The sequence below is a fragment of the Lithobates pipiens genome, unplaced genomic scaffold, assembly GCF_037356315.1.
Source record: "Lithobates pipiens isolate NorthernLeopardFrog02 unplaced genomic scaffold, aLitPip1_a1.2 Scaffold_11, whole genome shotgun sequence".
Classification (NCBI taxonomy): domain Eukaryota; kingdom Metazoa; phylum Chordata; class Amphibia; order Anura; family Ranidae; genus Lithobates; species Lithobates pipiens.
This window is the reverse complement of record NW_027507696.1, coordinates 8,630,749-8,655,515: the sequence shown is the minus strand read 5'-3', so window position 1 is coordinate 8,655,515 and position 24,767 is coordinate 8,630,749. Positions and strand designations below refer to the sequence as shown.

The 24,767-nt window shown below is 43.3% G+C and overlaps 1 protein-coding gene across 2 annotated transcripts in view; it reads left to right on the top strand.

The window, feature by feature from the left end:
- The window catches only part of COL5A1 (collagen type V alpha 1 chain), a 287,140-nt gene that overhangs the window by 171,303 nt on the left and 91,070 nt on the right, over positions 1-24,767 (top strand). For both annotated transcript variants that reach the window (XM_077468431.1, XM_077468424.1), the window contains exons 27-29: positions 4,417-4,470; positions 14,815-14,859; positions 15,699-15,752. In XM_077468431.1, coding sequence (XP_077324557.1) covers positions 4,417-4,470; positions 14,815-14,859; positions 15,699-15,752 — 153 coding nt within the window. The remainder of the gene's footprint in view (positions 1-4,416; positions 4,471-14,814; positions 14,860-15,698; positions 15,753-24,767) is intronic.

The window sequence follows — 24,767 nt, the reverse complement described above, 5'->3', positions numbered from 1 at the left end:
AAAGCCCAAGTGCTTTCACACTGAGGCGCTGGGCTGGCAGGACGTCAAAAAGTCCTGCAAGCAGCTTCTTTGCAGCGCTGCAAAGAAGCTGCTACAGATTACAGGTGAGGCATCTTTCAGGTGCTTTACAGGTGTTTTTTTTAATGCTAAAGCACCTGAAAAATGTCCCAGTGTCAAAGGGGTCTAATTCTCAACCAGAGTTCCTCCAGAGGGTTTTTTTGAATTGTGGCTGATCCCATTTGTTGGTACCTGCATAATTCCCGGGCCCAATGCTTTTGATACAGCCAACAGCATGGCACAGATGGTCTCTTTAGCTATCTGTAAGCATGGGATTCTGACCACCAATGTAAGGGGTATTTTTTCTACTGCCACCTAATAAATTGATTTTAGCAAGGGTACCCAGAGACATAAAAATTATTTCTTTTACAAAAGTTTTATTATAATCTTATATTCCGACACAACAGGCTTACAGGCTTACATTTTAGCAATACAGGTGTTTCACAGTACAGTACAAATTCCAACAGGCTGTTGTCAATGCAATAAACACAATCGGGTAACTCCGGGTTTTTTACAGAACTGCAACACAAGAGTACCATTCAACATATAAAAAGCCCATAGTTATGATTTTCAGAAAACTGGTAGGAGGGGAAAGAGGAAAAGGGAAGAAAGAGATGGACTAAAGACCAAGGGGGGATTAGGATGGTTTAGGGAGGAAAATAGAGGGGGGGGGGGTAGTGTGAATCAAGAAAGGAGAGAGAGAAGTCAGTAAAGAGAGGGGGAAGAAAAGGGGGAAGATAAGGGGTTCACGGGGTGTGCCCAGTCGAGTTCCTATAGTGATAATAAGGCGACATCGAATCTAGGAGAATGATGATATGCAATCCAGGGTTGCCAAATCCTGAGAAATTTGTTATGGGTGTCAGAGAGAATAGCATAAAAATTATTTCAAGGTTTCCAGTGGAGTAGAAAGGTTGAGAAAGGCCGTTCTAATGTGTGCTTATTCTGGGACAGAATGCAAGCTGGCATTTTCAGAAGAGGTTAGAAATGGCAATGTACAAATTTCTTCCCATACATGTTTCCGTTCAAAAAAGGGGCTTCTGCAGGGTCCATAATTGCAGACAGGAAGCCCTCTGTATGAAGGGAGATCTCTACCCTCAGCATTAACTATTAGTTATTATTTGCGTATGAATGGTGCATCCAATTGCTCTGTGTAGTCAGCCTTTTGGGACTGAAAGGGCATAAAAGAGCACATGTCTAGATAAAATTTGGAAGCTGCCAGTAGTGCTCACTTGTTCTAAAAGATACAAGCTTCGGAGCTCCCATCCTCATCTGGGCTTTAATAACCCTAATAGGTAAATCACCTAGAGCAGGGATATGCAATTAGTGGACCTCCAGGTGTTGCAGAACTACAAGTCCCATGAGGCATAGCAAGACTCTGACAGCCTCAAGCATGACACCCAGAGGCAGAGGCATGATGGGACTTGTAGTTTTGCAACAGCTGGAGGTCCACTAATTGCATATCCCTGACGAGCAAGTATGCAGCTAGTGAATTCAAAAGTCATGTTCATCATACTTTTTCACCTCCGTGGCTCAATAAGTAACAAAGTAAGGATGGCATGGACAGCTTGTAGTTTGCACCACAGTGGGATCTGACGATGTGACAATGGAGGAAAGAATATTTTACCCTCCATCCTGTATGAGTGTCAGGGCCTGCAGCTGTCCATTCTTCCTATAATCTGAACATTACAGATAAATGCGCATATTATCTAGCACACCAAGGATCCTCAAATATTGTCCAAAGGCTTTTACTGCAGAAACATCACATCATAAGAACACGTGCAATGTTTCGGAGCCACACAGGACCCCTTTTGTCAGGTATGTGAAGGGGTCTTGCGTGACTCTGAAATATTGCACTTGTTCATGTGATGTGATCTTTCTTCAATAAAGGCCTTTGGACAATATTTGAGGATCCTTGCTATGCTGGCGAATATGTGCATTTATCTGCGATGTTTCCATTATCCGGCTGGTAGTCACTACACCACCCACTACTGATGAGCCAGTTTCCAGGCTTGTGTGCGATGGGATTATAGACAATAAAATAGTATAAACTGCGCTAAATAAAAATAAATAAACTAGAAATTGTGTACAGCAGCTACATAAAAGTGTGACAAAACTCATAAATGTAATAAAGGAAGAAATGTAGCGCTATAAAACAGATGGTGTGCAAATACAAATAAGAGTCCACAGAAAAATATATAGAATATAGACAAGACTGTATAATCTGAACATTATCTGACCATGAAGTGAAAATTTCATGATCAGTAACTTTATCTTAAAGTTTAACTCTAGCCCAAACTTCTATTTTTATTTTTGGATGGGGTGAAAGAAGGGTTGGAACCTCCGTTAGCCCTTTTGCACACGGTCGGAGATTCCGACGGAATGTGTCCGATCGGACCGCTTTGTCGGATAATCTGTCTGTGTGTGGTCTTCATCGGACTGTTTCCGTTGGAGTATCCGACGGACCAAGTTTTCCAACTTGTCGGTAAAATTTTCCGACAACATGGTCCGATCGGACTTTGTTCCGATCATGTGTAGAGAATTCCGATCGGACAAAGTGCCACGCATGCTCAGATCAAATTCCTAGACCAAAGCTATTGGCTACTAGCCTGAACGTAGTCCCGTCGTAACAAAATAACGTCATCACGTTCTGAATGATCGGATTTTCCGACAACTTTGTCCGACCGTGTGTATGCAACAGTGTCGGACAAAATCCGTCTGACAAAATCAGACGGATTTGGTTGTCGGAATGTCCGACCGTGTGTACAAGGGCTTAGGGTTCTATTACAGTTTATAGCCCCATCAGTGAGATTCCCCAGCACTTGCAGACACACAACAGGAAGTGAGAGAAAATCACTGCAAAACCCCTTCTAACATTTTTCCCTCCACTCCTGTCCAGTAACAACCTTCAGTTTTGGATTTCCCATCACTCTCTGTTGCAATGACAACGGTCCCTAGGACAAATAAAGAAGAACTGTAACCCTTCTGTACACTATCCAAAACTAGAAAAAAAATTTTTGGCTGAATTTTTCTAAATGATCTTCCGTTAATAAGCGCATGAGAAATTCTACACAACTTGCAACTGTGTTTACTGGTCCATTACTATTTTTTCTGGCCGTGGCCCGTAGGACTTTTTCGGTACAGTGGAGTTGATCACCAATCTGTGTTCCCAATAATAAGAATTGGTTTTCAGGTCTCAGAAAATGAGGCAGACGGCAGCAACCCGTGTTTGCAGAACCCACTGTGCGACCCTTTGGAATAGTTATATAATCGCCTACAGGTTTACAGCATCTAAATCCTTACTATTTCTGTTTTGCCGCGCTCTACGTGCGCCACCGCTAAGAGACCCAAATTCTTATTCTTTATCGTGTGCCTGTGTGGTTTTTTTATTTTTTATTTTGTAAACAAATACGATTTGAGGGGTGAAAGCAGTGCGGGTTGCTCGTGTCTCAGGTGGCCGTATGCATATTCAGCAGTAAGCGTGCGCGGGGCTGTAATCAGATTGAAGCAGGGAGGTAGACGCTGTGAGGTCTCTGTCTATCGGTTGCCAAGCAACAGCACAGAAACTTAATTCAAAGTTTAGGCTCTGATCGGGGAGCTTGGAAAAACAAAGACAGTGGCACACGCTGTGTTGTAAATACAGGCAGGCCCTTGGCTTGCTGTGGTCCAGATTACTATTCCAAGTAAGGGGGGGGGGGGATGGGCCAGAATTTTGAAGGGGACCTGTACTCCTTTTGTTGGCGTAATGTCTTAATGTCTTGCTGCAATGAATAAATAAAGGGCAAAAAAAAAAAAGTCCTCGACTTTCCCAGAGAAACGGCTGCTTCTGACTTTTTCGAATCCTCCCATTGGTCAGGTGATCTCTGCTTTAATAAACTTCAAAAGCAATCACATGACCAAATATATAGGCTTTATCATTGCTTCACGTTTGCACGCAGGTTTGCTTTAACCAATAAATTATAAGTAAAAAAAAAAAAACTCAGTTACTGTATTTATTGGCGTATAACACTCACTTCTTCACCATGAAAATCGGGTGCAAATAGCGTGTGTGTGTTATACGCCAATATGAAAATTTAATTTTTTTCCCTGAAACTTCCTTCTTAAAATGAATGCGCGTGTTATACGCCGATAAATACGGGTAATGATAAATATCTCACATGTTCAGCAGAACTACAAGTCCCAGCAGATGAACATGAAAACCTAATAAAAAATGCAATCAACTGCAGTCTACCTCACAGTCAGAGCGAATTCCCGTGATGTACACTAGCCAAAACAAGTTCTGCACATTAAAAGCAAAACAATTACAGGGGACATTTTGTACTGAATGCTTTTGACATTACATTTTTGTATCATTACCTACAGGGTCCTTCAGGACCTCAAGGACCAATCGGATATCCAGGACCTCGAGGTGTGAAGGTAGGTGTTGATAATGGGTTCCTGTGTTTTGTTTTTTTTCTTTTGGGAACGTCTGTACCATTGTCCATCTGTCCATTGTCCATCTGTCCATTGTCTTGTTATTCCCTGACTCTTAAACTCATCAGAAACATCTGGGGCTTTTACACAGGCCTTGTAAAGCTATAGTTCTTATATTACTATGGAAGGTATAGGAAATCCATTGTCGTGCTTCGCTATCACACCTACAGAAGAGAGCCAACTACATGGGTGCAATGGCGTGACTGCATGTTGATGATTTCGCAACTTCCATGAAGTGTAAAGTAAAACTGTGACTTTTCCCAAGTAAATAAACCATTTACAGAAATTGAATACAGGTGATCAGAGGTTCTTCTATACACCCCTAAACAGCTGTATGAACACCCAAAATTAAGGAGCTCTACAAAAATAGCTGGTCAAATTCCCGGTCAAGACCGACCACTGATCCTCCTCCCACTTTTCATTATTGGCTCAGTGCTATGAAGTCTGGCTTTACTAGGCCCAAAAAGAGTCTACTTTACCATTAGAAGGTCCCATTTCCACCTTTGGATGGGTGGAGTTATAAGTAGAATGAACTATTAGGGCTCAAGGCTTTGAGCCCGACAGCATGGGAATGCAGTCGCCCCCTCCCTTTATTAATAAGAGGATAGAAGCAATATTGTAAATATTTAGGGCTATATACAGCTTAATGTATTTGGGTTAATGTCCCTTTAAGAGAATGGCAAATTGGGCTGGGGGCGGGGTTAAGGGTCGCAAGGCTATTGGTGATATCCCAAATGGTCACGTGACCTATGTGGAATGTTCTAGAAAGGGGGCTTATTATATATAGGACCCTCTCACAGGTGCACTCACACCTGTTCCCAGCCAGGCTGTGAAGGTGCAGCAAGCAGGCATGTACTGGCCATTGGGACTACCGGAGTTTCCCGGTGGGCCGATGGCTCAGTGGGCCGGTTTCAGTGACAAAGTAATGGCTGCGCGGCTCCCCCCTCAACTTCGCGCAGTGATATGAGAAAGATGAGAAAAATACAGAGGAGAATAAGTGAAATAATTAGAGGTTAGTGAGGACTTATGTTATGTTACTTATGTTTTTTTGAACGATTGCGTATAGTTTTATATACTGTTTTTGTGCTTGTTTGCAAAATTAAAGTGGGCTGGTCTGAATGAAGTCCAGGGCCAAATTTTTGTCCCAGTCCAGCCCTGGCAACAAGCTTCCCACCCCCCCCCCCCTTTCCCTTGTCGCTAAGCACGTTTATGTGGTCTGTCACCCTACGTGATGTATGGGGGGACTTTGGTTAAAAGATGTATGTATGCTCGAGTCCTTTAAGCCCTTGTACACACGGTCGGAGATTCCGACAGAATGTGTCCGATCGGACCGTTTTGTCGGATATTTAGACTGTGTGTGGTCTACATCGGACTGTTTCCGTCGGAATATCCGACGGACCAAGTTTTCCAACATGTCGGTAAAATTTTCCGACAAAATGCTCCGATCGGACATACTCCGATCATGTGTAGAGAATTCCGATCGGACAAAGTGCCACGCATGCTCAGATCAAATTCCTACACCAAAGCTATTGGCTACTAGTGTGAACGTAGTCCCGTCGTAACGAAATAACGCCATCACGTCGGATTTTCCGACAACTTTGTCCGACCGTGTGTATGCAACAGTTTCGGACAAAATCCGACGGACAAAATCCGACGGATTTGGTTGTTGGAATCTCCGACCGTGTGTACAAGGGCTAATGCCGCGTACACACGAGCGGACTGTATGGCGTACTTAGTCCGTCATACAATCCGACGGACAGTCCGTCATACTTTCCACTGAACGGACTTGACCACACACGGATACCCAAACAGTCCGACGAAAGCTTGCGCGATGACGTGTACAGCACGTACGACGGGACTAGAAATAGGAAGTCCAAGACACAGCAAAGCACCCTTCCGCCGTGTAAATCCTTTCTGGGCATGCGCCATTCTTAGTCCGTCGAACTAGCATACTGACGAGCGGATTGTCCGCTGAAACCAAAGTACGATGGACAGAATTTCGAAAAATCCGAAATTCTTAGTACGCCGGACTGCACGCTGAAAAAGTCCGCTGAAGCCCACACACGAGCGGACTGTCCGCTGAAATGTGTTTCGACGGACTAAGTACGCCATACAGTCCGCCCGTGTGTACGCGGCATAAGACTGAGCTGTTTTGAAGTTGATCGTTTGAAATATAAGAATTTTATGATGCAATAAAATTATCAGAATATAATTATTATTTATTTATTGATTTGAATATACCAGTAAAGTGCAGCGGCCAATAAGTGTGTTGAGTCATTATTTAAATAAGCTATATACGTTTTGGTATTCGGGGAGGGTAGGTGCGGCCTGCATTCCCATGGGTTACATGGAGTGTGGTTATGAAGAAGTGGTAAATATAAAACTGTAGTGACTATTCACCAGTGTATGTTGGCAGATGCCGACATTTTAAATGTTTTAGGACAACAAAAAGTACATTTTCAACCTTTAACCCTGCAGCTTTTGAGTAGCCACAAGTTCCAGCATCCCTTTACAGAACAAGCATACGATAGGAGAGAGCGGCCTGCCCATTTATTGTGCCGGCCTGCGGCAGCGGAGAGGTTAATTGTGGCGCTGACTCAGGCCAGCCTGTGCAAAAAATGATGCCAGCCGTCCTCCAGCTTCCTCTCCTGGCTGCACTTCACTCTTCTCCATTAGGGAGACATTAAGAGCGTGAAGAGCAAAATATCTGCCTTTCGAGCTGTCATTAAACTAAGTGAATTATTCTGCACTGCCACCGAGAAGGGGGCTGCAGAACAGCAAAATATTCTCCTCCAAAGTGTCATAATTAGATTTCCTAAAGTGGAGATGGATGGGGGTGTATTGTCGGGGCTTAATGGAGACAACTTACTACTTTATATATTTTCTTGTGTGTCAGAAGCCATTTGCTGTCATTGTGCACTATGAGCTCAATCACAAATGGGTTTATAAATGGACACACTTTCAATCGCTGACACTTTCCAGTTCAGGTTGAAGACTAAAGGGCTACTTTGAGGAACCCATGAAAATCGGGGTCTTCCATCCCTCGGAGCTATATTGTAATAACTATCCTAATGCCAAATGTACCAGAATGCGTGAGATCATTGTTATATTATGTCAATATATAAGCATACAGAAAAGAGGAAAGTACTGTGGAATGTCTATATGACCAATACTGAAGTTACACCCAGCGTACAGAACATGAGAAGTGCTACTGTGCAACTCATGGGGCCCCCAGGCAATAGGAGATTGTGGGGCCCCCAGCAGGGCTGGACTGGGAAATAAATTTGGCCCTGGACTTCATCCAGACCGGCCCACTTACATTTTGAGTGTCCCATTACCAGCCCCCCTACATCAGAGTGTCCCATTACCAGCCCCCTTACATCAGAGTGTCCCATCAGCACCCTCTTACATCAGAGTGTCCCATCACTAGCCCCCTTACATCAGAGTGTCCCATCAGCACCCTCTTACATCAGAGTGTCCCATCAGCACCCTCTTACATCAGAGTGTCCCATCAGCACCCTCTTACATCAGAGTGTCCCATCAGCACCCTCTTACATCAGAGTGTCCCATCAGCACCCTCTTACATCAGAGTGTCCCATCAGCACCCTCTTACATCAGAGTGTCCCATCAGCACCCTCTTACATCAGAGTGTCCCATCAGCACCCTCTTACATCAGAGTGTCCCATCAGCATCCCCCTTACATCAGAGTGTCCCGTCAGCATCCCCCTTACATCAGAGTGTCCCGTCAGCAGCCCCCTTACATCAGAGTGTCCCGTCAGCAGCCCCCTTACATCAGAGTGTCCCATTAGCAGCCCCCTTACATCAGAGTGTCCCGTCAGCAGCCCCCTTACATCAGAGTGTCCCGTCAGCAGCCCCCTTACATCAGAGTGTCCCGTCAGCAGCCCCCTTACATCAGAGTGTCCCGTCAGCAGCCCCCTTACATCAGAGTGTCCCGTCAGCAGCCCCCTTACATCAGAGTGTCCCGTCAGCAGCCCCCTTACATCAGAGTGTCCCGTCAGCAGCCCCCTTACATCAGAGTGTCCCGTCAGCAGCCCCCTTACATCAGAGTGTCCCATCACTAGCCCCCTTACATCAGAGTGTCCCATCACTAGCCCCCTTACATCAGAGTGGCCCACTGAGCCATCGGCCCACCAGGGAACTCCCGGTAGTCCCGATGGCCAGTACATGCCTGGCCCCCAGGCAATCAGATATTATGGGGCCACACGGTATACACAAACACACACAGTATACAATCACACAGTATACACAGTCATGTTTCCATTGGCTGAAGTTACACCCAGCATACAGAACATGAGAAGTGCTACTGTGCAACTTCCTTATATACCAGGGATGGACTGACAACTCATGGGGGCCCCCGGGCAATAGGAGATTATGGAGCCACACATTATACACAAACACACAGTATACAATCACACAGTATACACAGACATGTTTCTATTGGCTGAGAAGGTACTGGAGAGGTGGGGCAGCTATAATCTTGGGATTTTTAGACCAAAATGATGTCGGTAAGGGACATTTCAGAGACAGATGTAAAAAACAAACAAAAAAAAAAACAGTTTTTTACATACTTTTCCTGGTTTTACTGAGGCTGGCAACCCTGATGGGGGCCCCCTAGTGGCACGGGGCCCTCGGGCAATGCCCGAGTGGCCCAATGGTCAGTCCGCCCCTGTTATATACAGAATAAGAACAGATACTGACAATAACAACCAGTATACAGAGCAGATATGTTATGCAGCCTCCTTAAATACATAAAGAAAATACTGAGGAACACACTCAACATACAGGAAAAGGGGAGTTGCAACATCTGTGTATACTGAATGAGAGCAAATATTGAGAATTCTATTCAATCTACAGGCAAAAATCTGTGGCGTCGTGCAGCAGTTATCCATACAGAATAAGAACAGATACTGGGATTTGCAAGAGAAGCAAAACTGTGCAGCATCAATATACCAAGAATTAGGGCTTGTTTACACCAGGTGCTTTAGGGCTGCTGAGCGCAGTCTGAATGCATAGACAAGGTGTTACTAATTAGGTCAATGCACACCACCACTTTACATTGGTGCACACTGGAAAAAATACTGCAGTGCTTTTTTTTCAGCGGAGCATGGCACAACACAGCCCATCGCATTGCACCATGCTTGTGACATTGCATTAAAGTTTGAACAAAAAAAAAAAAAGGTTTCCAGCACATTGGCGCCATAGTCTTCTCACCGCACCTGAGCAGGTGCGATCTAACGCAGCTGCTGGTGTAAACAAGCCAAGTATAACCAGTGTATAGAGCAAGATAAGTGCTATTTTTCAACATCCATATGTACGGAATCAGGGCCGTCTTTAATATTGATTGGACCCTGGGCAAAAAACTTTTCTTGGCCCCCCCCCCCCCATGCAGTTTTGCTCTCCGTCTGCTCTGACATACAATAAATAGCAGCCAGACTTAAAATCAGTTTACTGAATCAGATCAGGCAGCTATTGCAATTGGTTGCCAGAGGTTACAGTATCATTACCGCTCACTGACTGGTTGCTAGAGGTTACAGCACACATTATGGCTCACTGATTAGTTGCTAGGGGTTACAGCACATGATTTCTGCTTGTTGATTGGTTGCTAGAGATTACTGTGCATATGACCTCAGGGGGGCATGATATACATATCAACACCCCTGGCTACCCCTATTTACATATGAATGCCAGTAATTTACATGTAAACACAGGGTCGGAAGGTTAGTCATCTGTACACAATAGGGCAGAGCTGGGCAGCATTAGTAGCAGCACTTCACACTGAGATATTGGGACACATCACAGGACTAAAACCTCAAGGGACAAGGGAATTTAAACCAGGATAGTTGGCAAGTATGAGGCAGCTGCGTTGGGCCCCACAACAATGACAGGGCCCAGGGCAGCTGCTCCTTTTGCCCTGCCTTAAAAAACGGCCCTGTATGGAATAAGAACAGATACTGAGACTTACACCCAGCATACAGAGATGAGGCAGGGCGCAGTGTCTATATCAGTGATGGCGAACCTTGGCACTCCAGATGTTTTGGAACTACATTTCCCATGATGCTCTGGTACCTTGCATTGTAGTGGAGCATCATGGGAAATGTAGTTCCAAAACATCTGGGGTGCCAAGGTTCGCCATCACTGGTCTATATACTGAGCGCAGAGAAACAGTATTGTGAATTACAGTAAAACTGTTACGTTACTTATCAGACTGATTCAGATTTCAGGGACTGAAGATCTATATACCCTACAGAATGCCATCTCTAGAGCCCTAAGCAATGATATCATCCCAGTAAATAAGGATATGCTGTACAGTAATTTTGAGAGCATTGTGCAATTCACATATCTCACCAGTAGAGTGTGCAGTGAGAGAAGCGTGATTGGCAGAAGAGAGCATTGCAGTTTGAGAACCTCTGCTGATTACTTCTTATAGCTCCTGTATAAACATCCCATTTTACAAGTACTTGACTAGTACAGGGAGGCTTTATAATTAACAACTTGAAAGCCTCTGATAGCGTTTTCAATTTCAGAAAAGCCTAGCTTGTCTGATTCGTGCAATCTTCAATGAACAGACAGGGAAGGATCATTTGTGATTTTAGATGGATCGATTAGTGTTACATTGTATCTCTTATCATCCTCCTGTCAGGTTGGCAAGTATCTGCGATTTAGACTAGATAAGTATCGCGCTCACTTTCGCCAAAGCAATAAATTCACGAAAATATAGTTCTGACAAGGATCCAAGATATTAAATAAAAAAAAGTGGAGGGGATGACTTTTTTTTATATTTCTTCACACACCCTTTTCTTACAGACAATTTTAAGGATAGGTTCTGCTGCGTGATAACAAAACTTTGTTGCTCCACAAAACATAGATGAATGATAAAACTTGTAGTTCTAAAATCATTACGACGCACTTCCAGGGAATGAACCCTTTTTTTTCAGTGTTAAGGCCCGTACACACGGTCAGACTTTTTGACAACAAACATGCAAATTAGCTGTTTTGGAGCAACATCCGACCGCGTGTACGCTCCATCGGACAAACTTTTTCCGTTTTCATCGGACTTTTGTTGGCTGTGTGAACAGACAAACTTTTTGACAACATAAGTCCGATGGAGCAAAGTCCGATTGTGTGTACGCAAAACCATCGGACTTTTGTACAAGGTACAAACACGCATGCTCAGAACCAATGCAAAAGATCAGACAACAATACAGAAGTTGACCAAAGGTGGCGCTGGAGTAATTGAACGTCCTCTTTTGAAGTGTCATCAGTACATTGAAACGTCACTACGTTCGTGTTTGTTGCCTAAAAAGTCTGATAGTGTGTATGCAATACAAACTTGTGGACTACGCCCTTTGTACAAAAGTCCACAGGAAAGTTTGTACAAAGTCCGATCGTGTGTATGAGGCTTATCTACTAATGTGAACAAGGACCAGCAAGTCATTTTCTAAGCCACCTCTCTGTAAAATTTGGACTAGCAATTCCCAGTCCAGTCTTAAGGCCCGTACACACGATCTGACTTTTTGACAACAAACATGCAAATTAGCTGTTTTGGAGCAACATCCGACCGCGTGTACGCTCCATCGGACAAACTTTTTCCATTTTCATCTGAATTTTGTTGGCTGTGCGAACGGACAAACTTTTTGACAACATAACTCCGATGGAGCAAAGTCCGATCGTGTTTACACAAAACCATCGGACTTTTGTACAACGTACAAACACACGCGCTCAGAACTAATGCAAAAGATCAGACAACAATACAGAAGTTGACCAAAGGTGGCGCTGGAGTCATTGAACGTCCTCTTTTGAAGTGTCCTCAGTACATTGAAACGTCACTACGTCGTGTTTGTTGCCTAAAAAGTCAGATCGTGTGTATGCAATACAAACTTGTGGACTACGCCCTTTGTACAAAAGTCCACGGGAAAGTTTGTACAAAGTGCGATCGTGTGTATGAGGCTTTAGACCCCATACATACGATTAGATTTTCTGCAGATTTTTGTCTTCAGATTTACCAAAACCATGTAGTGGAAGGGCCAGCCTGATTGCATACACATTGAAACTCTTAAGGTTTGACCTTCTATTATATGGTTTTGGTAAATCTGAAGACAAAAATCTACAGAAAATCTAATGTGCGTATTGGGCTTTAAGAGACTGCAGGAGAATGTAAAATGTTATATTTGAAAACTTGCTTGATTTTCCTGGCTATAACAAGAGAAGACTGTTATAAGTTTGCTGATATTGTAAAGAAAGATAAAACCTATAAGGAGTGGGAATAGAGGGACAATCTTCCAATGGGTATACTGAAAGTTTCATGAGAAGAAAGTGTCTCCAAAACTGTGTCTCATTATGCCGCGTACACACGATCAGACTGTCCGGCGGACAAACCGCTGGACTTTGAAGCGGAGGTCCACTGGACTTTCCGAACGAGCGGCCCTGCCCACACACAACCGGACTCTTCCCCCCTTCCCCAAAGCACGCCCCCATGTTAAGGGGAATGCGGCCTGGTACGGCTCAGGAGGAGGGGGGCAGTTCGCTTGTCCCCACCCCCTGACCGGCCAGGCTGCGTGCTCGGATAAGGGTCTTATATGAATCTTGGGAGGGGACCCCCATGCCGTTTTTTCGGCGTAGGGCTTCCCCTTTAAAGTCCATACAGGTGACAGGGCCAGCAACGTGTCAATCTCGCCGCCGACGAAGGCAGTGACATTGACCTCCTGCACTAGTCCCGTCTACCTGAAGCCGCGTTCAAAATGAACAGACTTTTCTCCGTGTGCGGGAAAGTCCGTTCATTTCAAAAGTCCGGCGGACTAGCACACAGACGGCCGGATTGTCCTCGGGACTCGCAGTCCGGCGGACAATTTTTGAGTCAAAACTACTTTCTAAGTCCACCGGACTTTTGGGGAAAAAAAAGTCAGCCGGAGCCCACACACGGGCGGATTGTCCGGCGGACTCTGGTCCGCCGGATAGTTGGATCGTGTGTATGCGGCATTAGAGTAACCGGTTAAACACAAACCTGGAAAAGAAAATAATATGTAGGAAATTAAAGAAATGAAAAATATATTTATTTGTTTTCGAATAATACATATTATTTAAGCCAGTTCTTCCTTTAGGGCCGGTTCACACAGCGATGCGAGGCGAGGCGACACGGCTCGCCTCGCCTCGCTCCCGCAAGTCGCCCCCGTTCAGTACTATGGAACCGTTCTGAGAGGAGCGACTCGAGTCGCTCCGACTCAGAAAAAAGGTTCCTGTACTACTTCTGGGCGACTTCGGGGGCGACTTGCATTGACTTCTATACAGAAGTCCTCTGCAAGTCGCCGCTGAGATCCCCGCAGGTCGCGGCGAGGCAAGTCGGAGACGCCTCGCCGCGCCTCGCTGTGTGAACCGGCCCTTACTTATAACTGTTATTAATGTTTACATAAAACCTAAAAATGTTGAGGTCTGTTAAATATACCTTTTTGAAATGTTTTATTATATCTGTTTAATAAGTGAAAAAAAATACTTGCTAGCCCTCCTACTTCTTATCTTGGACTACAACAAAAATTTGTGTCCATATTGTAGAGATGAGGAGAGTAGAAGGGTTTGAGTAGTTTAGCAAAAGATAACTGGTCAGGGCGGATGCCACTCGGTCTACAAAAAAACAACCTGCGTATTATCAGCCAAAAACAGGATTTAAGAGCCATTCTAGCAGATCAACAGGTACGTTTGTGTACAGGTAAATGTGCATGCATGGCAGAGATGTGCTGCATTTACGGAATTTTTTTTTGCCTTGTCATATACTTTTTTGTTAATGTAGCACCAAGATCTACTGCAGCAATGTACTGAGACACTGTACGGAAGTTATAAAAATATGATTGTCGAATACAGGGTTATAAAAGATCGTGGGCTGGGTAATCTAGGTACTGCAGCTGGTATAATTGTACAAATATCAAAAAAGGAAAACAGATGGACGGTTCCAAAACGCTGCAACCTACATTGATATTACATCCAAAATGTAAATATATGACAAGAATTAAGACACTTGTCCAATGGAACTTACAATATGAGGAATACAAAGTCTGCTTCATATTGTAAATCCTTCTGCTTAATTCAGAAATCAATGTTTCTGAATTAAGCAGAAGGATTTGAGTGAATTGGAGTCTCAGTAATGTCTGTAGATCCTAGTAAAGTGGATAGTACTGTATGTGGTTACAGGTGATGGATACAGCTAATGTAAAATGACAAGCTTCACTGAAAATTGCCTTGTTTTATATTCATTCATCTATTCTTTTGTTTTCACAGGGTGCTGATGGAATACGAGGCTTGAAGGGTACAAAGGGAGAGAAGGTAACTTGCTAAATGCCATCACCAGCTGTTTAGGTGGGTGGGTGTAGGTGTGTTGGGATGGGTGTAGGTGTGTTGGGGTGGGTGTAGGTGTGTTGGGGTGGGTGTAGGTGTGTTGAGGTGGGTGTAGGTGTGTTGGGGTGGGTGTAGGTGTGTTGGGGTTGGGTGTAGGTGTGTTGGGATGTGTGTGTGGGGGGGGGGGGGACACTGAGTGTGCATTTTTAGGGCAGTAGAAACTGAGCATAATATCAGTGCATCTGAATTACAAAGTGATTAATTCTTCCATTATAGAAAGTGTTGTTTTTCATATGTTTTGAAAAAAATCTGCTCATCCATGCGAATTCAGGTGTAAATTCTTAGTGGCAGTACACAGTAATTACGGGAATAGAGTTTTCAGAGTGAGAGAGCTTGCTGGTTACATGCATAAAGATACAGATGGGGGCAGTCCGGATGAAGCAGCTGGCATATTATAACATGCTCTAAGAAAAGTTACAATCTATACCGACAGGTAAGTCTGGGGTAGCCGTGTAACCGGTGAGAATCTGGAAGACATTGTACAGCACATGTAGAGCGATATGGCTCCCTATACCTTCTATCTGCTGAGCTTTTTGTCCCACCAGCCTCTATTAATAGAATTGTGCTTGGAAACCATTCATCTCCATAGACAACAAACCAGCAACCCAGAGGCTATTAGAAACTCCAGTTCCTTCCTTGTCACCCTCCAGTGCCCAAGGAGACATGGGCATGTCAATAAACCCCGCTCCGCCGCACAAATGCACATAGCTGTACTGTAAAGAAGCTGCAACTAACTTTTTTTCTTTCAATGTTTCCCTTGTCTTTAGGGTGAAGATGGATTCCCTGGATTTAAGGGTGACATGGGACCCAAAGGAGACAGAGTAAGCGCTTCAGTTGTGTTTTTTTTCAGCCTAAAGTTGTTCTATTGTTATGTTGCAAAGAGCGCCAACACGTCACGTTGTGTTTTAAAGTTCACATTGCCATACATAGAACGTTAAATCTATGGAATTTCATGCAAAGATTTTAAAGACATCATGAAATAAGACCAATAATAAGTACAGTCAGGCCAGACCATGGTGGCTACACAAGGCCACTCTGCTGTTTCAAAGAGTGTGAATGCCACTTGTACAGAATGCTTGTAGCATACTTTTATACAAAGCCTACCTACTATATACCTACTTATGACATACTAAGGAGCAGGACAATTACAAACACTGGAAAAAGTACCAGCCTGCTCAGAGAAGATGACATGGAGTCCAAAGTTTTGGACTTGAAGATTTTAGAATATTTAAAAACATTTAAACTTCTAAGCCCTTGTACACACGGTCGGACATTCCGACAACAAAATCCGTCGGATTTTGTCCGAAACTGGCGTTGCGTACACACGGTCGGACAAAGTTGTCGGAAAATCCGATCGTTCAGAACGTGATGACGTTCTTTCCTTACGACGGGACTACGTTCAGGCTAGTAGCCAATAGCTTTGGTCTTGTATTGGGATCTGAGCATGCGTGGAACTTTGTCCGATCGGAATTCTCTACCATGTTGTCGGAAAAATTTATTGCCCAGCTCTAAAACTTTGTCGGTCGGATATTCCGACGGAAACAGTCCGATGGAGCCCACACAGATTATCCGACAACGCGGTCCGATCGGACATTTTCAGTCGGAATGTCCGACCGTGTGTACAAGGGCTAATGGGAACATGAAAGTTTACCACAGTTTTTGTTAAAAAAAAAAAAAACTTTTCTGAACAGATCTCATCAGAGGGAGCTCTACGAAGCTGTGGAAGATTCTGCACCATTTCCTAACCTCCAGAGCAAAGCTATTTGGCAGTGCTCCATCTGTTGTTTTAGAGGTTATATATTATTTAATGTAGGTTAATACAGTGTGTCTGGTGGAAGGAGAAGAAATAGATCAGTGCTTATGAAGAGAAAATATGGATTCCATGTCGCACACAAACTTTCATTATTTACAGCGTCTGCATGCTTCCACCTCTCTGAGTTCCACAGTGAATAATTGAATAGAACATGAAAAATCAGACATGTACAGTTCAGGCTGGAGGGAATATTGTCACGTATCTTCTCTCTCGTGCTGTGCGTCCCAAGCCGAGGCACTAAGAGCCCTACATCTTCTTTTCCTCCCCTCGCATGGAGGTGGTAGCCTCACTACAGGAGTGAACCATGCATGCCGCGGTGCATTCTGGATACCTTGCATCACACAGACAGAATTACTGGCCTCGGAATCTCACAACAAATGTCTGCCGATAAAGCTAATGAAGTACATAGAGGCCGCCCGCCAACCACAGTAAAGCGAAGCGTGGCTGGTTTTATGCTGATAATCCGAATTGTCTTTGTGTTTGGAGCTCAGGAGGGTTCATCATAGAGAAATTTAGTGTTTGTGGAAATGCACATAATTAGATTTGTTTTTTTGTGTTTGTAATGTAGGCAAAGTAATATTAACATATTGCTTGGGATAAATGAGACACTGATATTGGCTTGGGAGGAATTTGCTGGTTCTCGCCTTCTTGCGCTTTTTTTTTTTCATTCACACAATTAAACATTTTTTTAAGAGAAAGTTTCATGGTCACAAAAATGCCTTTGTATTAAAGAACTTTTACAGACAGGCAGACATTCCGATGGAAAATGTCCGTTCGGAACGTGTTGTCGGACAATCCGACCCTGTGTGTGGGCTCTATCGGACTGTTTCTGTCGGAATATCCGACCGACAAAGTTTTAGAGCTGGGCTATAAAATTTTCCGACAACATGATCCGATCGTTTGTAGAGAATTCCGATCGGACAAAGTGCCACGCATGCTCAGATCAAATTCCTAGACCAAAGCTATTGGCTACTAGCCTGAACGTAGTCCCGTCGTAACGAAATAACGTCATCACGTTCTGAACGATCGGATTTTCCGACAACTTTGTCCGACCGTGTGTATGCAACACCAGTTTCGGAAAAAATCAGACGGATTTTTTTGTCGGAATGTCCGACCGTGTGTACAAGGGCTTTTAGTGAGCACATCTCTACATTCATTCAAGATTTCCCTGCAGAGCATCTTTCTGACGCTTTCAGAGGGGCAGCACCCCGAGACCTAAACAAGTCTCACCGACATCACACCTCTACCAGTCACAAACCTTCCTGAAGGATAACACAACCCAGATCACCCCTACCAATATCGCACTGTACATCGGGCCAGCGCAGTCATATACACACTTTAGAGACCCAACAGGAACTTAGAGAAAATCTCCCAAGGTGAGAAAAAATTCATTTTAGACAGTTGCCCTGGAATAAATGTCCTCATTTTAAAATTTCCCCTTGTCTCTTTTTTTTTTCCTGGGGTCAGCTCTAGGATTTTTGATTTCCCATCACTTTTTTCCTTGGTGACAAACAGAGTACAAGCAAATACTAACAGAATGGTAAATCTTTCCAATGGTGAGACAGACAGCAATAAGAATAAAAGCCAACCGCTATTACAAAAAACAAAAATGCCATTGTGTATTAATTTAAAAAGTCAAAGACCTGAGAAAATACATTGTGATGGGTCAACTTTGGTTAACATGTTATTTGCCTGACTATCAGGCATGTGCTGGCCATTGGGACTACCGGAGTTTCCCGTTGGGCCGATGGCTCAGTGGGCCGGTTTCAGTGACAAAGTAATGGCTGCGTGGCTCGCCCTCAACTTCATACAGTGATGTGAGAAAGATGAGAAAAATACAGAGGAGAATAAGTGAAATAATAAAAGAGGTTAGTGAGGACGCCTTATGTTATGCTACTTATGTTTTTTTGCACAATTACATATAGTTTTATATACTGTTTTTGTGCTTGTTTGCAAAATTTAAAGTGGGTCTGGATGAAGTCCAGGGCCAAATTTTTGTCCCAGTCCAGCCCTGCTGACTGTTATATTGAAAACCTCCCTCAGTGACTCAGAACAAGTTTGCAGATCAGAAGCTTTTTATGATTTGGAGCCAGAGACCGCTAGCATTTTCAGACAGGTCATCGGTGTCTTTTAGTCCTTGTGTCGGTCATGAAAGGTTCACTTAATAGTGAAGAGTACAGACCGGGATTTGTCTTACTTGTGCGCTCACAACCTGACTAACGGTGCAATCAATAAATTAATTAACTGATAACTCACCTTAACCTGTGCACTGCATGGAGATGTTAATTGACTTGGCAGAATCGATGGTAATATCGCACCACTTGCTCTTGCAATTAATTATTTTGTGTATTATTTGCACAGACAGACACCAACAATTAAAAGGGTGAAAATGCAGATTTAATTATCATCCTGTTTAAAGACCTTCCAATCACAGGAAATCGCCTGGGCAATTTAAAAATCATGATTTATTTCTCTTCTAAAATGTCATGCTGGGTTGTAGAGATCAATGAAGCTCATCTGCGTTTTCTAAAAGAATTTAATTTTATTTTACCTAACTTTAGGCTACGTTTACACTCGAGCTGAGCATTTTCAGACACTTTTTCAACTGTTTTTTTTAATTTTATTTTTATTTTTTTTAGGCGTTTTTTACCGGGTTTTTTATTTTATTTTTTTAGCAGATTTACAAATGTTATAGGCTATTTTCAGCCATTTTTTTAATTTAGGCATTTTTGTTGTGGCCAAAAGAAACCTGTGTAAAGTGTTGAGTGATGCTAGAAAAGGGGAGGGGAGCTGCTGTTTGAGCTGAAAACACCTGAAAAAAATCTGTCTAAAAAGTAGCTCGTACTTTTTTGAGCGACCAGACGTTTTGCTACAGATGACAGGGCTGGACTGGAACAAAAATTTGGCCCTGGACTTCATCCAGACCGGCCCACTTTAATTTTGCAAACAAGCACAAAAACAGTATATAAGACTATACGTAATTGTGCAAAAAAAACCTAAGTAGCATAACATAAGGAATCCTCACTAACCTCTTTTATTATTTCACTTATTCTCCTCTGTATTTTTCTCATCTTTCTCACATCACTGTATGAAGTTGAGGGCGAGGCGCGCAGCCATTACTTCGTCACTGAAACCGGCCCACTGAGCCATCGGCCCACCGGGAAACTCCCTGTAGTCCCATTGGCCGGTACTTGTCTGACAGGTGACAAAATTTTAAATATGAACAGGGCGCCTTAGCTCCCTCACCCCCTCCCCCCCCGCTCCACCCTAACCCTGATCACTCCTATGTACCCCCTCTTTTTTTTTTTGCCTTCCCCCCCTTTTTTCTTACCAATGTGCCTATTTGATGCTAAAGCGGGATTCCGCTGCCTTTTTTTTTTTACCTGTGTCACTGGTGGGCGATTCCTACGGTGTCTTTGCAGTCACGATCGGCATCTTTTTAACCCCCGGCGTGACGATTTCATTGCTAAGGAAAACTTTTAAAAAAGCAGTCTGGCGGTTTCCATTTTCACTGTGGGCGTTTGAAGCCCACAGGCATTTACTTCCTGGATGGGATGACGCTGAGCTCCCAGCATCCACCGCTCCATCTCGCACATGCTCATTGAGTGTCCTCTTTGTTTTCCTTCCTCTTGCCTCGTGTGCTATAGTGGTAATGGCAGATAGAGCTGCCTGCCCACTTTCAAAATGGCAATTTCGGACATGCCCTCGTCACGTGACCGGCGTCCTCATTCCGAAATCTCACGAGATTTCGGCATGACTGTGTCCCCCACGGATTCCTGGGAAATAGCTAAAAAAGTTCCCAGGGACCATTGCGAATCCGATAAACACGCCTACTCCCACGGGAGGAGAGCCCGGAAGTCGTCATAAACATTAAAAATAAAAAGGTAAATACTGCATATTATTTTATTTCAATGGTCATAACTACATCTATGTTCCAAAGCCATTTGAATAAGATGAACTTGCAATTTTCTGTACAAAACCGCTTTAATTGTGACATACTGTGAAAAAGAAATCAGGTAGAATTGGCGCTATACCTTTAAATTAATATATTTATTGCCACTAATCCTCAACAAATTGTGACATACTGTAGTTTCCTGTTTCCATGTTTGTTTTTATATTATCTTGCATATAATAAAAATATATTCAACCCTAAATATGAACAGGGGCCATTGAAATTACTGGGATCTTGAGTGTTTCTGAGCATCGAGCTACGAGCTGAAAAACACTCAAGTGTGAACGGGGTCTTAAAGCGGGAGTAAACCCAGTTTCAAAAAACACTTACATTCCCGGCATGCCGGAAATGCTAACTTTCACATTGGTTGTGCTCTCAACCAAACTTTCAAACCATCCAGTGGCTGGTGTCATAACCGATCACATGTGCAGCATTATGGCAGTTGCAGAATCATTAGAGGCCAAGATGGCGGCTTCCTTGACTGAAAATTATAGAAGGGTTTACTTCCACTTTAAGGGTTAGTTCAGTCACAATCTGATATTTATGGACAGGTGGTAGCAGACCAAGGCTCCATTCACAACTGAGGGTACTGGAATCGCCGTCAGAGTCACGGTAAAACACAGGATGCGTTTTTAGACACCATTACTTCTTAATGGCACCCCGAACGTGCAATTTTGCCATGATTTCAGCTCGTTTTATCACTTGAGAATTGCGGCAAAGACCAAGCGTGCCTGGCTCTGTGCCAAATTTTGGTACACAAGCTTCTTTGAATGGTACTGCTCCGAAAAAGGCAGTGCAGCAGGTGCCACTGCAGTACGCTTAGGTGTGAATGGAGTCTCAATCACACATTTGTGTGTATTTTATCCATCTGGTGCTTTAGTGGCAACATTTCCAGCTCTAGCTGTAGTTACTGCCAGGAAATCCCACTTTATTTTCCTTTGATTTACAATTCGGAGAATGCAGCAGGGAAGGTGATACTCCCTTATGTGGTTCCCACAGCAGGGGCGAGGATCTAAAAATTATCTGCCATTAGCTATGAGCAAGCACTGATTGCGGTGCGAAACATGTCAGTATTTTCCTGTACCCTGTTATTCCTTTTGCTGTGGATTTTTTTTACTTTGTTTTGATGTGACCCACGTTGTTTCAATTAAAGATGGGATTTCAAGTCTTGAATTCCAGAGTGCGGCTATCCAGAGTTTTGTCCTGCTTGTTTGCTCACTATCTGGCATTAATATCTGAACGAAATGGGGTTAATTTACTTAAAGCAGAACTCCAGTTAAATAAACAGTTACCCATGCAGTGGGGCTCCCCATGCTTGCAAGGGTTCAATGTTTCTTTTGTCTGGGGGGGGGGGGGAACATAAACAGCACCTTTTATTTACCTCTCCCTGGCTCTCCCAGCAACTGGCCCTCTTCTCCTCTTTCTGATGCTCTGAGTTGTGTGGGGGTTTTTGCCATCCTCACTAATGCTCCATGCACACTGAAGCTCAAAAAAGCTTTTTCTGGACACCAGATTACTGGCAGAAAATGCTGGTTGAAAAACGTGCTTTGAACAGCGTTTTGTACTAGTGTTTATGAGCGTTTATTAGCATTGGCGTTTATGGGCGTTATCAATAAAAATACACAGAGGACACTCCAAAAATCCCACAGTGCATTCCAAACTCCCACAATGCATTGAAAAAATAGAATGCCGAACACTAATTAACGTGTGTTTATCGGTGTTTGCCATTTTTTAGCGGTGAAAAACGGCACTTTGAACGCAAATTTCTGGCGTTCAAAAAAAAAGCCCATAAACTCCACTGCTCATTAAAGCTAAAAAAACTTCCATGCATGCATGGACACATAGGCTAACATAGAGTGGAGTTTATGGTCTTTTAACCACTTGCCGACCAGCGCACGACGATGTACGTCGACAGAATGGCACGGGGCAGGCAAATGGGTGTACATGTACGTCCCTTTAAATTTGCCGCCCTGCCATCGGGAGCGCGCCACCGGCGGCGTGCTCCCGCGCTGGTCGGGACCCCCGTGAGTCCGGTCGCGGGACCCGATCGCCGCGGGCATCCCCGCGATCGTCTCACGGAGCGGCCGAATGGAGAAGTGCCGTTGTAAACAACATTTCTCCATTCTGCCTAGCAACTAGTGACGCTGATCTCTGCTCCATGTGATTGGAGCAGAGATCAGTGTTAACTAAATGAAAGCCCAACCCCCCCACAGTTAGTAACACATCCCTAGGAACACTTAACCCCTACACTGCCACCCACTGGTTAACCCCTTCACTGCCAGTGTCATTTACACAGGAATCAGTGCATTTATATAGCAGTGATTACTGTATAAATGACAATGGTCCCAAAAATGTGTCAAAAATGTCCGATGGGTCCCCCACAATGTCGCAGTCACAATAAAAATCGCTGATCGCCGCCATTACTAGTAAAAAAAAAAAAAATAATAAAAAATTATTAATAAAAATGCTATAAAACTATCCCTATTTTGTAAACGCTATAACTTTTGCGCAAACCAATCAATAATCGCTTATTGCGATTTTTTTTACCAAAAATATGTAGAAGAATACGTATCGGCCTAAACTGAGGAAAAAAAATGTTTTTTTATATATTTTTGGGGGATATTTATTATAACAAAAAGTAAAAAATAATGAGTTTTTTTCAAAATTGTCGCTCTATTTTTGTTTATAGCGCAAAAAATAAAAACCGCAGGGGTGATCAAAGAAAGCTCTATTTGTGGGGAAAAAAAGGACGTCAATTTTGTTTAGGAGCCACGTCGCAAGACCGCGCAATTGTCAGTTAAAGTGACGCAGTGCCAAATCGCAAAAAGTAGTCTGGTCTTTGACCAGCAAAATGGTCCGGTCTGAAAGTGGTTAAAAAAAAACGCCCAAACTCCAATAAACTGCAGTTTATGAGCTCCAGTGTGCATGGAGCCTTACAATGTAGGACTGCTGGTCCTGCATTCTACGTGACGATCTCGGAGTGCTTGTGAAAAACAGAGGGGCAAAGAAACGCAGCGTTGGGGACTAATCGTGCAGTTGGGCACTTGCAAGGGTGAGAGATGAGGTAAGTAAAACTGCTTTATGTTCCCTAGACAAAGAGCAAACTTTTAAGACTTGGGGCACAACAGAAGCCCCAATACAAGAAAATCTTTTTATTTTAACTGGAATTCAGCTTTGGGAGCAGAGCGTGGTTATGCCTGGTACACACAATGAGATTATCGGACAAACGATCGTCCATTTTTGTTTCGCATGCTGATCTCCATATCGAAAATGAAGAGGTTTAGGAAAGGTACGAAAATTCTCATCCGACGGAATAAAAATTCAGAAGTTATGTTATGTATTATAAATTCTGACGAAAGCTGTCCTGATTAAATGAAAATCATATGATCCGATATGATTTCATGCGTGTCCCCATGGATAATTTTGCATAAATTATCGTGATGATCGTTAGTACACAGCTCTCGAAAGCTGTGTACCAACGATCAGATTATCGCACGATCGCTTCGAAATCTGTATTTTTCCTATGATTTTTCTGACCGTGTGGCAATTGTTAGTTTGCAAAATTTCTACTTTTACAAATGCATTTTTCCTTAGCTTTGAATAACCAATTATGTTGCAATAAACAAAAAAAAAAAAAAACAGAACATTTGATTGGATGATTGAAGATAGAATAGCCTAACCTCATTTAGTAATTGCTTTGCAAAATGAACATTCGCTTTGATTAGTGAACGAGGTAAAGCTGCCCTGACTTGATTGGATGTTCTGTGTAAATTCAATTTTATCTTTCACTAATCTAAGCGAAAATTCTCCTCGAAACGTGAAAATACATTCCTACCCAATGGCTCCTTTTCTCAATACAATACAACACTTGAAACGGTGGAAAAACCTTATATTATTGATCCATGTTGTTTGAGTGTCCGTTTTTTTTTTTTTTTTTTACAAAAGTGTTGCGTCACCAGGGAGTGGTGTCTGATTGCAGTCATTGTAAACCATTACATTGCCATCCAATAGCAAGGAGGCAGAACCTGACGCTGACTATAAACTGCCTCTGTACTATATATTCATTATAAC